Source organism: Podarcis melisellensis (genome assembly GCF_964234715.1).
Source record: "Podarcis melisellensis genome assembly, chromosome: 8".
Lineage (NCBI taxonomy): Eukaryota > Metazoa > Chordata > Lepidosauria > Squamata > Lacertidae > Podarcis > Podarcis melisellensis.
This window is the reverse complement of record NC_138540.1, coordinates 27,678,277-27,691,651: the sequence shown is the minus strand read 5'-3', so window position 1 is coordinate 27,691,651 and position 13,375 is coordinate 27,678,277. Positions and strand designations below refer to the sequence as shown.

The 13,375-nt window shown below is 45.7% G+C and overlaps 1 protein-coding gene across 1 annotated transcript in view; it reads right to left on the bottom strand.

Moving 5' to 3' along the window:
• DNAJC11 (DnaJ heat shock protein family (Hsp40) member C11) overlaps window positions 1-13,375 on the bottom strand; it is a 55,217-nt gene that overhangs the window by 32,817 nt on the left and 9,025 nt on the right. Inside the window, exons 2-4 of the mRNA XM_081923658.1 lie at window positions 9,306-9,435; window positions 5,170-5,243; window positions 462-563 (exon numbers count right to left, since the gene is read on the bottom strand). Of these exons, the coding sequence (XP_081779784.1) occupies window positions 462-563; window positions 5,170-5,243; window positions 9,306-9,435 (306 nt within the window). The remainder of the gene's footprint in view (window positions 1-461; window positions 564-5,169; window positions 5,244-9,305; window positions 9,436-13,375) is intronic.

The window sequence follows — 13,375 nt, the reverse complement described above, 5'->3', positions numbered from 1 at the left end:
GACACCTAACTGCATGGTGTGATCCCCATCTCACAGTCTCAAAACCTACATTGTCTGTAACTTAACCTTTTTTCTTTTTGGCCTAACTGCTTCATCCTTATTCCCAACCAAAAATGCATTGGCTTACTCACATTTTAACCTTGGTGCGTCCAACGCTCCCTTCTGTTGTTTTCCTTTGCTTCTGGACACTTACTAGAGAGCAGGCATGTGGTGCTACTTGGGGAGGAATATGAAGACCACATTGCAGAGTCAGGAGGCAACATTCACATCATGATGGTTGAGCTTCTCCAGGACCAAGTGTGTGCCCTTCTGGAAGCCTCATCTCACCTTTCATGCATTAAGGAAGTACCATAACTATGACCACAACATCAACCTAGACACACACACACACACACAAGCTCCCAGCACCTGCTATCTCAGGAATACTTCCTCCAGGCCAAGAGGGCACTCTAGCCTTTTACCTTGGGGTTAGTCCGCTGCTGAAGCCTCCTCTCTTCCCTCTCTCTCTGCAAACGCTCAAATTCCTCCCTGATCTCAGCAGGCGTCCTCCTCCTTTCCACCACCTGCGGGAGAAGGAATCAAGCATTTAGAGGTTATTTGGCAGCAGGACAGCCAGCAAACAAACAAACAACTGTGGGGCGTTTAATCAGAGATGCAACTGGAAACGCTCGAGGGCTTTTAATTCTCTATAGACAGGCAAGCTCGGAAGGGCTTTCTGTTTCCTTTCTTCACGCTGCAACATTCTCTCTCTTTCTGTGTCGTTCCCTCCTAGACAAAAGCACAGAGCTTTTATTGTTTTATTTAGAGTTACCAGTTACACTCCTGGCGCCCGGCTTCGTAAAAACAAATGCATGCAATATGAAACCCTGGCAACCCTAGTAGGGAGCCCACACAAAACATGACGTCCATTGAACTGACAGTGTACCAGCATAATATAACAAAACATGGAGCACCATTCCAAAGAGAGACAACTGCTCAGTGCAGGATATGCTGGCACCCAGATAAATGAATTGCAAGCAGTAAGTTGAGGTTCTTCAGTTTCCTGAGAATGCATCTTACACCAGCAACTTTTTTTTTGTCTTTCAGGCCATAAATGGCAAAGCAGGCACAAATTACAATAATGGCAGCACACGAGTGCATTCAAACATGAGGTTGCTTTGCTGAAGCTCAACAGGTCTGGATCCAGTCAGTTCCTGTATGGGAAACCACCACATGTCCCCAAATGCACCTCCCTATGTTCTAGCATGGAAGGAAGGTAGGGTATAAATATAAGTGAATCTAAGGCCAGCAGCACAAGGCCAATTTCACAGGCACCGGGGGTTTTGCACTTGTGGTAACAATCCTCACTTTTTAGAGTATTTTAAAGAGGAAAGTATCATAACTCAGTGGCAGAGCATCTGCTTTGCATGCAGAATGTCACAGGTTTAACCCCTGGCATTTCAAGGAGAGCTGCTGCCAGTTGGTGTAGACAATACTGAGCTACATATACATACTGTCTAAGGCAGTTTCCGATGTTTAAAGTGCTTCATCTACATTTTCTCAGGAATCTGTACAACCCCACAAGTGACATCAATACTATCTTCCCCAATATTGCAGATGTGGCATGCCTGCGGCTGCTGCTGGTGGGGCTTGTCTAAAGCAGTGTTTCCCAACCTTAGGCCTCCAGCTGTTTTTGGACTACAACTCCCATCATCCCTAGCAAGCAAGACCAGTGGTCAGGGATGATGGGAATTGTAGTTCAAAAACAGCTGGAGGCCCAAGGTTGGGAAACACTGGTCTAAAGGGACCAAGTGAGTTCATGGCAAAGGTTAAATTGGTTTGTATCCAAGGCTAGCCCTACACAGAGGAGGCCCATTGCATACAACTAAGCTTAGGTCCCTTAATTTCAATGCCCTACTCTGAGTAGAATTTGGTTGGATACAACCTTTAGTCACTACACAAGGTTAACTCTCCAAACATGTACCTATAAGACTGCCTAAGCTAGCCGTTTCTTAAGACAGCAACCAAGGCCACAACAGCTTTATTTGACAGGTGGAGATTTGCCTTTCCTAAGGAAGGAGCTAGCTGCATTCTGAGTGCCATGGAAATGTAATTTCCCCCGGAACAGAAACATTTCCTTGGCTGCAGAGGCCACCAACTCTGCACACAGGTTGTAGCAGAAACTTTAAGAGGCCTGAGTTTGGGGAAGAAATCACATCCATTCTCCCTAACCCCCAATACCAGGTTCTAAAACTATTTGATGGAAACGAGGGGATTAAATCAGCTGAGTCTGGCAAGGCCAGAAGGGGTGAGATTTGTTGTGGAGAATCCGAACCGCTTAACCTCTGCAAACCTGAATTAATGACTTTAAATTACTTTATCTCTGACATTCCTTGTGGCAGGAGGAAGCAAAAAAATGGCTCCAAGGGTCTCCATTCACTCAATTTCTAGGCATCAGATTATAGAGCAAGTTGCGCATTCCAAACACATCTGACAGGGCTAACTGCAAGGTCAAGAACACCTGCCCCTTGGCATCCCAATGAGGCCAGCAAGAGCTTGATCCGTCTTCCGTGTTCAATGCAGTGGTTTTACTGGATACTTTTTAAAAACAGGCTTTCGATTTGTTCTTATTTGTTACATGTTGTATCTGGGTCCGTTCTCCAAAAGTGGCTTTTTCACCTCTCAGACACCATGTGAGCTAAGCAAGCCTGGGAGGGAGGTTTGCTGTAAGCCGAACAGACACAACCCGGGTTATCTGCACACAAATTGGGGGCCACATCCTTTGTCTTTCACCACCATTGTTTACTGCCTCAGCAACTAGGCATAGATTCAAGTCTGTCCACTAGCTTACAATCTAAATGGCAGCAGACTGGGAGCGGGGGCGGTTAGTTTGCTACTGAAAACTAGCGAGGGAAAAATGCCAGATTATAATTGCAAGTTTTTAAAGGGTGAGGAAATGTAAAGACAACTTAACAAAGCTTTGAAACTGTTACACGCAATATTTAAGAAACACTTCCAGTATTCTGAGTGTGACTATTTTTGCTGCTGCTACTGTTCTGTCATTTTATGATAAATCATATTATCAGTGTAGCATTCTTTCTGGTGTATTATTGTTGCAATTTCCCCCCCATACATACGTATTCTCTATTCTGGGACCTTGAGGTGAAGGGTAGATTGCAAATGCTTCAAATAAAATGGAAGGATAAATAGAATTATAGGGAAATAATAAGATCCAGAATTTGCTCTCACAAGATGCAGTGCTAGCCGCAAACATGGATGCTCTTAAAAGGGGGTTAGACAAATCTGTGGAGGATAAGGACTAGATGGGCCCTTGGCCTTATTCAGCAGCAAGGCTCTTCTTAGGTTCTCATGACATTTCCTCTCATTGTTTAGATGGCATTGCCACCCAAGTTTTGTTCCAGCAACTATATTCCCCTCTCTTCACGCCTCCACTTTAAGCTCCTTGTACTGTATGTACTTTCCAGTGTCTCCACATCCAATGCTCGTCTAGAGCAACCTTCTCTCTCTGTTGGTTCCTCTCTGGGGCCTTTGCTATATAGGGCCCAAACTTCTTGTCCAGACTAAAACAGCACTCTCAACTGGACTCCCTCTGTGCCCTTTTCTCTATCCCTGATTGATGCTCCCTCCATTTCTTCTCCCAAAGCTGCTTATTTTAAATAGTTAACTTTCAAATTCTGCATGACACTTAGCAATTTCAGGAACTTGGGTCCATAATAATGATAGGTACCAGCCCAAATGCTCTTGAAGGCAGAGGGATCAAAAGTGAGTGGCTAAGAATTTGCACTGCATAACAAATAAGCCATAATAGAGATTACCACCCCAGGCCCCTCACACACAGCCCTGGTGCTGCTCCACGCAGACCCCTTCCTCACCACTTCCCTTTCACCAGCAACTATACCAACATTGACAGGAAAGAAGCAAAAGGCAAGAAAGCTTGAGGGCTCTGAGCACAGGAGTACAGGAAGCTGCCTTATACTGAATCAGATAACTGGTCCACCTAGCTCAGTATTGTCTACACCAATTGGCAGCGGTTTTCCAAAGTTTCAGGCAGCAGTCTCTCCCAAGCCTATCTGCAGAAGCCAGGGATTGAACCTGGGCCCTTCTGCATGCAAGGCAGATTCTCTACCCCTGAGCTCCATCCCTTCCCCATGGAGAATATGGGTAGATGTTTTAAAAAGTAACACCAACTGACTCCACAGAGTGAAAGCTATTACTGAAGTAGGGCAGGATCTATATTAAACAATTCATCCTGCAGCTGCAGGAACACAGAACCAGCCTTGATGGTGGCTCCATAAAACAAGCTCCGCTGGTTAGGTTTGGCATCAGAGTATGAGTCATGCGATGAAGCTTGTTTTTATCTATGGGGCACTATTCCTGTACAGTATAACATCTCTGAGTAAATATGGAGGGGGGCACTTTGTGTACCTAACAATGAAGGCAGTGAAGTCAACAGATGTTCTTATCACCATTAGATCTTAGGCTACGACCCTGATGAATGAGAAACCAAGCAGCCAACTCTGCCTTTAACCACGCTTCCGGTTTCTTAAAATGCTTGGTTTTGTATCCATTTTCCATCACACAGCTGAGGGAATATAGGCTGTTTAGGATGCATTTGCACGTAGGTGTGTAAAGTTGCCTCTTTGCACTCCTAACCAATGGCCAATTTCCTAGGATAAATGAGGGTGGGGTAGGATTGATGCGCTCTGTGGCCAAGCTCCTCTTCAGGGTGTTGGGAGCCTCTCTATCCACAGCACCGCATTTCCAGGCTCAGAGTGACTGTACCCCCAAACCAAGGGTAAAACAAACATTGCTTCAACACATTGGGCAGAGGGAAAGAGTGACCAATTAAGCAGTGGCAGGTTTTGATTTCTTCTGTTGTTTAAACACCACAGCACTGCCACACTGAAGAAACTCAAAAGTAACTTCTCAGTTAATGTTGGATCACCTTGATGTCCAAGCTGGAGAGCAGGAAAGGATTTTCCACTGGATAGAGAAGGGCATCAACTGTCAGAGGTGAAAGCCTGAGCTTGTCCAGAGTAACATGGGCACAGGAGTCTTTGCATGCACCTGCAGTTTGTCACGTATAGCCCAGACAACACCAATGAAAGTGGCTGAGAGGATTCCGAGACTGAACAACTTGCAGGTCCTATCTGGCTGCAATGGTCTTACCTCCCATCCTTCCATTTCGAGGCCTCTCTTTCCATATATGTCATAGATGGCTCTCGTCTGTGGGTCACTGAGCACTGAAAATCAAAACCAAAACATGTTCAGAGCATGCTGCAGTTAAAGCAGAGTTCAGACAGAAGTACACGCACACACACACATGCACACATATACATACTCTCCAGCACCTTCCAAATACATTTTCAGGAAACCTAAAACCAAGTCACCAAACACACATTCCACAAAGACAACGTGGCCACCTCAAGCTCACTGCCAAATATGCCTATGTGACACACCTCTTTGCATACCTAGATTTACATTTTTAAATGCATGCACCTAGAAAACAAGCTGGGAGGCAGGACCTCTTCGCAGGAGAATGCCAAGCGCGTTTCTAGAACAGATTATTCAAAGCACAACTCTTGGAATGCAAAGGGTTGAGGATTTCCCCCTACACAGACATCACCCATTTCAAGGTCTCTGCTGGATTTCCCTCCCGCTCTTCAAGCGTGTTCCCATGCATCACAAGGCCTAATTAAGAACGCTGTAAACGATTCCGCCCACGTCCAAGCCTAATGGGAGGAAAGGAATGCTGACCATTCAGAAAACACCAGAACCAAATTTCTTTAGCTAATCTCTGGGATTTAATAAGAAATCATTTATTCACCATTTCACTTTAGCTTCCCTTTGGGCCAAACCGCTGGGCGACGAGGACTGCTGGTGCTGCAGTTTTTCTACTGGGGTGGGGGTAGAATCCTGCAAGCTCCTAATTCACTTAAGTTTCAGTTACTTCTCCCCAAATTTCAAAAAATGCTGCAAACAAACTATCAATAATTCAGACGCATGCAAGATTCATTCAACCAAACCCAGATAACAGAATATAATCAAAAGGGCAACAGTTTCGATGAAAGACGGAGCGGAAACACACACAGCCCATCTGCCTGTGACTGCAGAGCTGAGAATCTGGAGAGATTGCATTATCTTGACTATGCAGATTTATCACCCAACACACTCCAGAGTTTCCTGATGGCTATTAACATCTAATTTTTTTGGCAACAACCCCCACCCCCGGCAAACTGAGATAAGAGATAAGCTTTTACAGCAGATTGGGGAAAGTCTTTATTTCGAGGAGGAACATCTTCTTCTATACTTAGTTAAGTCTAATTATAGGAGAATTGCATGCCAAGCATAGCAAACAGCATCTCGAGTGAATTATAGCCCATACTTTCGCTGGTGGAAGAAATTCTCATCTCCCCTGTAATCCTTCATGGGAAGCAAAACCAGCCTGATGAGAAGCACTTACAGTTACGACTGCTTCAGATGACTATTTCAGTGCTGACACAGTTGGATTTTTTTTACATTTCCTTTCCACATCATGAACTTCTGTCTATTTTTTGTGCAGAGCAAAATAAGAAACAAAAACTAAAGAAAAAAACCCCAATGCCCCTATTCTGCAATTACACATCATCCCTGCATCTGCCACCAAAAAAGCTCACCAAGGAATCTGGTACTCACAAGGCAGCTCTAGGTAAGGAAAGAAGGATGCGGCTGCAGTTGCACACAACTGGGAGTCAGTGGGGCGGGCAGACTATGTTCTAACGCCGAGTGGAAACCTGGGTAACCTTGGAGGCCTCCCCCAACCTCAGTTCTGCTGCCTAACAGAAAGCTCTCAACTTGCAAAGGGTTCCGAGGTCCTTGCTGAGCATGCTCGGCTGACTGCTTACAACAAGGGTGTGGAATTGGATCTGAACAGGGGACCAGAGCATTATTTCCCCTATCCCCTTGCAGACCACACTTCAGCAGGAGCGTGCGGCCACCCAACTGGCAACCACTGGCATGACATCAGGTGGCCCATTTTAGCTCATGTGGTTTGAAATCAAACCATTGCACTCTGCAAGACCTGACCACGAGCAGATAGGCATAGCCTGAGAAGTACTGTGTGTGATAGTGGGTGCTGCTAACAGGCAGTGCCTGCAATCCCCTTTCTGGTCCACCTGTCAGAAATCACACAGGTTGCCAAGTTTAGGGCAGGTAGCGGTCATTCAGCCAGAACAACCTCATGGACCATGTTCGATTTATGGACCAGAGCCTCCCTGCCCATGGCTTGCAGCAAACCCCAGAAGAGCAGATGTACTAGTCCTGTTACAGTCAGCACAAACTTGAATTCTGCAGCACCTCAAAGACTTCAAGAGATCCACTGAGGCACCAGCTTTTGTGGAATAGAGTCTGCTTGCACTTGCAAGGCTGCCATCAGCACCTACTGAACTGACCTCCAATTGGTGCCGAGACATGGAAGGGTGTAACAAGAAAACCAGTGTGGTACAGCTGACAAAAACACTGGACTTTAACCTTGCAATAGCCCTATAGCACATTTACCATATTTTTCGCTCTATAGGACGCACCCGACCATAGGACGCACCTAGTTTTAGAGGGGGAGAGCAAGAAAAAAAATTTTATCTCCCTCTCTGTGCAGTGCCCCTTCAGCGAAGTGGCAGGAGAAACGGAGCCCTTTCCATTTCTCCTCCCGCTTCGCTGAAGGAGCACTGCGCAGAGAGGGAAAGCTGCGCAGCGCTTCTCCAGCAAAGCGAAGCCATGCGAAGCCTCCGGAGCATAGCGGGACCTCCCGCTGCGCTTTGGAGGCTTCGCATTGCTTTCGCTGAAGCCATGGAGCCTGCATTCGCTCCATAAGACGCACACACATTTCCCCTTAATTTTTGGAGGGGGAAAAGTGCGTCTTATAGAGTGAAAAATACAGTATGTTCTCTGCACCAAGCTGCTGGAAGGAAAGTGGGGTGCCGAAGAATATATAAATATACCTGTCTTTGGACTATACTCGTTCAGCGTTATAATCTTTAAACAGTGCTTTCGGCTTTATAAAAACTGTCCCAGGACCTCAGAAGGGGGCTTGGTACATGAAGCCTCCCTTGGACCAGGGAGACATACTTTTGGTGCATAAACACACAGTTCTGGGATGGTCAAGAGAAAACCACATGATTTGAAGGGTGGTGTCCCTAGGAATCTGTCAAGCAAGAGAGGGATTAGTACAGACAGCAACCATTTTGTGTGTGTTCAATTGGCATGTGACCGCCAATGTACATGCTTTTTCTGGCCTTTGAAGGGGGCAGGCTTACGCACGCTCTACCAACGTGCGCAAAGACCCGGAATAAAACCCCTGTGCAAATGGTGAGTTGCCCATACAGCAAGGGAACAAGGATGAAAGACCTCTGGGGAAAGTTGGTGTTTCCTCAACCTGCTTACTCTACGCTCTTGAGATTCAGCTGAAGATCTCCTGGGAAATGCTGCTCCCTGGCCCACAGAGCAAAAAGTCCTCCACTGCCTGCCTCCTACCAACCATGTGTGTTGAGATTCTCTCCCATAATGACAAAATGCTGGCTCATGTGCTGCAGAGGATCGCTGATCCTACATATGGAAGCCTCAGAGCTGCTGAATTGGTGAGTGGTATGAGGAAGGCAACTGACTGTGCAAGTTAGCAGCATCTTTGTTCAAGCACTGCATGGCCCTACCAAGCTGAAAGCGAAAAACTGGTGTTGGCTGCTGCACAGAGAGGTTAGACTGGAAGTTGCCTAGAGGAGCATGATTCATCAGTCTTACTCCTGGCTTTCTAGTCTAGTTCGCTACTAGAAAAGAGGATTGGCTTGCCGGCATTAAGAGGTGGTCACTTCAAAACCCTTCCATGTCATACTCATAGAATGAGACTCTGTGGTCAGAATCCTTAATGGCTTGTTAGTGTATATCCTTGGGACCCCCCAAAACCACATATATGTTCACTCATAGAAACATACTGAATCAGGCCAATGCTTCATCTAGCTCAGTATGGGCTACACTGACTGGCAGCAGCTCTCTGGGGTTTCAGGCAGGTTTCTCTCCCAGCCCGACCTGGAGATGCCAGGAACCGAACCTGAGACCCACCACATGTAGTATATGCTCTACCACTGAGCTACAGCCCTTCCAACAACTCATTTGTCAAAAACTGATAGTCCAGGTATTGATTCTCTCATATGAAAACGGCAAAAACCAGCTACTGCCTTTAACAGCAAAAAGACTCGCTGTCTGGATTCCAAGCTAGAAAATCCATTGGCAGCTGCTGAGCCGAGGATGGCTGTGAATCTCTGGCATCCACTGACCTTCATAAGCCTGATGGAGAAGGTTGAAGAGCTGCTCGGCCTGCCTCTTGAGCTCTGGGTCCCTGTGCTTGTCAGGATGGTACAGCATACACAGCCTACGGTAGGCGGCTTTCAGCTCTTCCTGAGAGGCCTGTGAGAAGAAAAGAAATCCAATTATAGCACAATCAATGCAGTTAAGCCGCTATCATCTCAAAAATCTGCCCAGAAACGGGAACCCATCAGACGCACTCCGGCGCGTTCTGTTCTGCAGATCGGGAAGCATAATGAAGCTGTGATTTGCTAGGACCGCTTCTCTTGGCATGGTGCAAGAAACCACCAGTCTGGGGCATTAATAATCATAATTTATGTAGCACAGTTCGAGCATTCAAAGCACTTACAATTATCTCAGTATTCCTTACAACAGCCTCCTGGAAGCTCAGCCAGCCAGTACTCTGGATAAAAGTGCCATCAGCATGTATGGGGCTTTACAAAGCACAAGACAACAGGGCTCTGCCCCGGGAAACATAAAATCTAAAATAACTGTTCTACTATAATGCTGTTCTTTTGTTTTATTCTAGTTTATAATTTAAAACTGGTTTTATATCTTTGCAAGCCATTTTGCATGCACCTTGTTCTAAAAAGCAGGCTATAATTAACAAAGATTTTGTTCCAGGTGGCAATGAAGATTCAGAAGTTGTGCTGGTTCAGGGGCCTCATAACCTTTACGGCCCTTGTGCCACAGAAGGGGACACTGGAGGGGTAAGGGCCCTGCTTGAGACATGCTTGTGAACAGTCTTTTGCCTGTGGCATCTAAGAGTCAGCTCCAAAACTCCTAATGGCTGCACCCAAGAGGCTTCATATAAATGTAAAACAGCATTGGGGACAAGATTGTACCTTGTAGTGCATCACAGCATGAAGACTGTGGAGCTGAAACATAGTCTCTCAGTGCTACTCTCTGGAAAAGACCCTCTAGGTAGGAGTGGAACCAGTGTAAAACAGTGTCCCCTGATACTCATCCCACAGAGCCAGTCCAGCAGGATGCCTTGGTCTAGTATCAAAACCCATGGAGAGAGACAAAGAAGCAGAAACAGAAATGCATTCCCCCTGTCCCACTCTCTATACAGGTTATCCATCCAGGTGACCAAGGCTGATTCAATTCCAAAACAGCACCTGAATGCAGAATGAAGTGGATTCAGGTGCTGTTTTTTTCCATGCATAAGAAAATGCTTTTTACTATAAATAAATTAGGCAAAAATTGGGTGTCGTCTTATACACGGATAGTGAATGCAGAGAGAGGATGTGCAATTAATGGCAGCAGCAAGCAGGAGACTGGCAGCGGCGATTGGGCGGCTAACTGGTGACTGCGGCAAGGCCTGTTGGTGATTGGCTGTGGCAACTGGGCAGGCGATTGGAGGCTGTGGCGAGGTGGGCAGGTGATTGGCGGCTACGGCAAGTGGGCTGTTGGTGGCAGCAAGCGGGCAATTGGTGGCTGTGGTGAGGTGTGTGATCAGCAGTGGCTGTGGCAAGCAACCAGCAGTGGTGGGCAGGCGGGTGAGTGATTGGTGGAAGTGACCTCCCCCACTCCCCAAAAGAGCTAAACAACTTAATTTCTTAATTTTGGGATAAAAGGGGGGGTCGTCTTATACATGGGGGCATCTTATACACGGAAAAATACGGTAATTCCTCCAGGAACTCACTGCTTGGCCACCACCTTACCCAAGAAAGGGGTATTTATTATGGGTAGTCATTGTTATAAACCACAGGATCCATGGTGGGTTTCTTCAGAAGCGGGTGTACCACCCACCGCCTGCTTAAGGGGAGCGGCACCACACCCTCATGTCAATAAGCCTTCACCATACCCTGGGCCCATCTGGTCAACCCTTCCTGACAGGCTTTTATTAGCCTGGATGGGAAGGGAACAAGAGAGCAGGAAGCCGGTCATTGCAAGAACGCTGCATACATTATTAGGCCAAGTAAAGTGACACTGATTCCTTGGTGAAGGCACTGCATTGGACACTTCAACTGGAGTTGCCACAACACTAACATCTAAGGCACTATGGGGATGGGAGGAACTCAGCCGAAGCACATTTGCTAGCCTTCAAGGTAAAGGCAAGGGTGCAAACTCTGGAACTATAAAGAATGCCTATTTGTTACAAAAGACCAAGCCAAATTCCTTGAAATTCACCATGATTACCCACGTGGAGGTACAGGAGCAAAAGAGAGGCTTACAAGGTTGAATGATTAACTTTCAAAGATGGGGGCAGATCTTTTTTCAACACACAAATGCATTCTAACAATATACTTCCAAAGGCCTTCTGCCTGCTCCTTTTGATCAATGCAGAGCTGTTTAGCTCGGAAACAGAAGGTCAGGGTGCTTCACATATAAGGCTAATCCTCTCGCTCATGAACAAACACAGCGTATCAGCAAAAAACTGCAGTTTTTAATACATAAAGTGGGATTTGAGCCATTTCTGGTGACAAACAGGAATTGAGAGATTTCTTCTGTTTCTTATTCATACGTCTTGGTTCAATGACAAAGGAATTGGACAGACCTGCCTGGCTCCTGAGAACACATTGCCCAGTGAAGGAGTCATCCTTCCTGAGCAACTGCTGTCTCTTTCCACTCTCTTGGTTATTAGAATTAAAGTAGATGAGAAGGGAGTGGAATTTCGAGCTCGGCAATGACCTTCTTTAATCAAATTAGTGATAAATGGCTTAATGTGCTATTGATTAAGTAATAGAAATGAGCAGTTCCATTTTTCACAAATATCATGTTCAATAAAATGTTAGATTGGGCCTTTCATCATAAGTGAATCACTAAGGTCATTGGTTCAATATTTCAAGAGTGATAACCTCTCTCCAGCCACCGCAGAAAATACTGACAACATTTCAAATTCTAATGAGATACATAAGTCACTAATAATGATATTTTAAGTTACATTCTTATTACTTAAACTTGGGGCAAAATTAAGAGGCACGCCATCATGCTATTCGGGGGATTAAACTCATTCATTTCACATCTCAATCATCCAGTTACATCTTCGCAGCATGTAAATCTATTACAGATTAAATGGCCATATACTAGCAAATTGCCAGAGACAGGTTTTAGACGTCCTTCTCTTCCTCTTCCCCAGGCCCATAAAGTTTAGTGACCTATTATTCTCAGATTAGCCAGTGCTCTGAAGAGCTGAATTTGCCCTATAAGAAGCTGGGTACAAAATATGGAAACAAAGGCCTACAAAGGCAATGGAGAATTTCTCAATTTCAGCCCCAAAGTAAATTTAGTTATCTAGCAGAACTGGCTTTTGAAAGCCTCCAGAGAGCTCTGCTGAGAGTCCCTCAAGCCCTTAAGGGGACAGGAAAAGGACACCTGGGCACGGCTTGCTGCAACTACAATAACCCTGCAACTTACATGCATTTAACTTGTGCACATTCAGCTCTACAGACTTGGCAAAAAAATAGTAAAAGCAGTGAAAACGAGGCAAGAAAAAAGACTATGGCAATCCCACCCACCACTGAACCTATTAACGTTTTGACTATATGTGATTTTTGCTTCAGCCGTGATCCTGGGAATGTAACCTTTATGTAAGTTGTAGACTTACTGCAAGATAGCTGAAAATTCATCTCAAAACCAGCCTTCCCAACCTGACACCTTTTGGAAAACAACTCCAATCAGCATGGCCTTGCTACCTAGGGATGATGGGAGTTGTAGTCCAAAGCATCTGGTTGGCTTCAGGTTGAGGAAGACTTTTTAGAAGTATATGTATCAGCCAGTTTTTCAGTTCCACTAGGGCAAGATTTGAGGGAGGAGGAAGCAAGGCTATGTTGAGTCTGGGTCACCTAAGTGGCTCCCACTGGGATCTATGGAGAAAATGGTTGCATTCTGAGACATAGTCAAAACAGAGCACTGGAGCAAACACAGCTTCAACGACAATGGCATCTCAAGCACATTCACATCATGCAATCATAAGAGGGGAAATAAAGTGCTATACTACTTAGAGACACTGTTACAGGACAGGAGGGGAATCAAATCACAGGTACTCCATTGTAGAGGGAGTCATACATCACAAGCACCTCTGAAGGTCATTTTG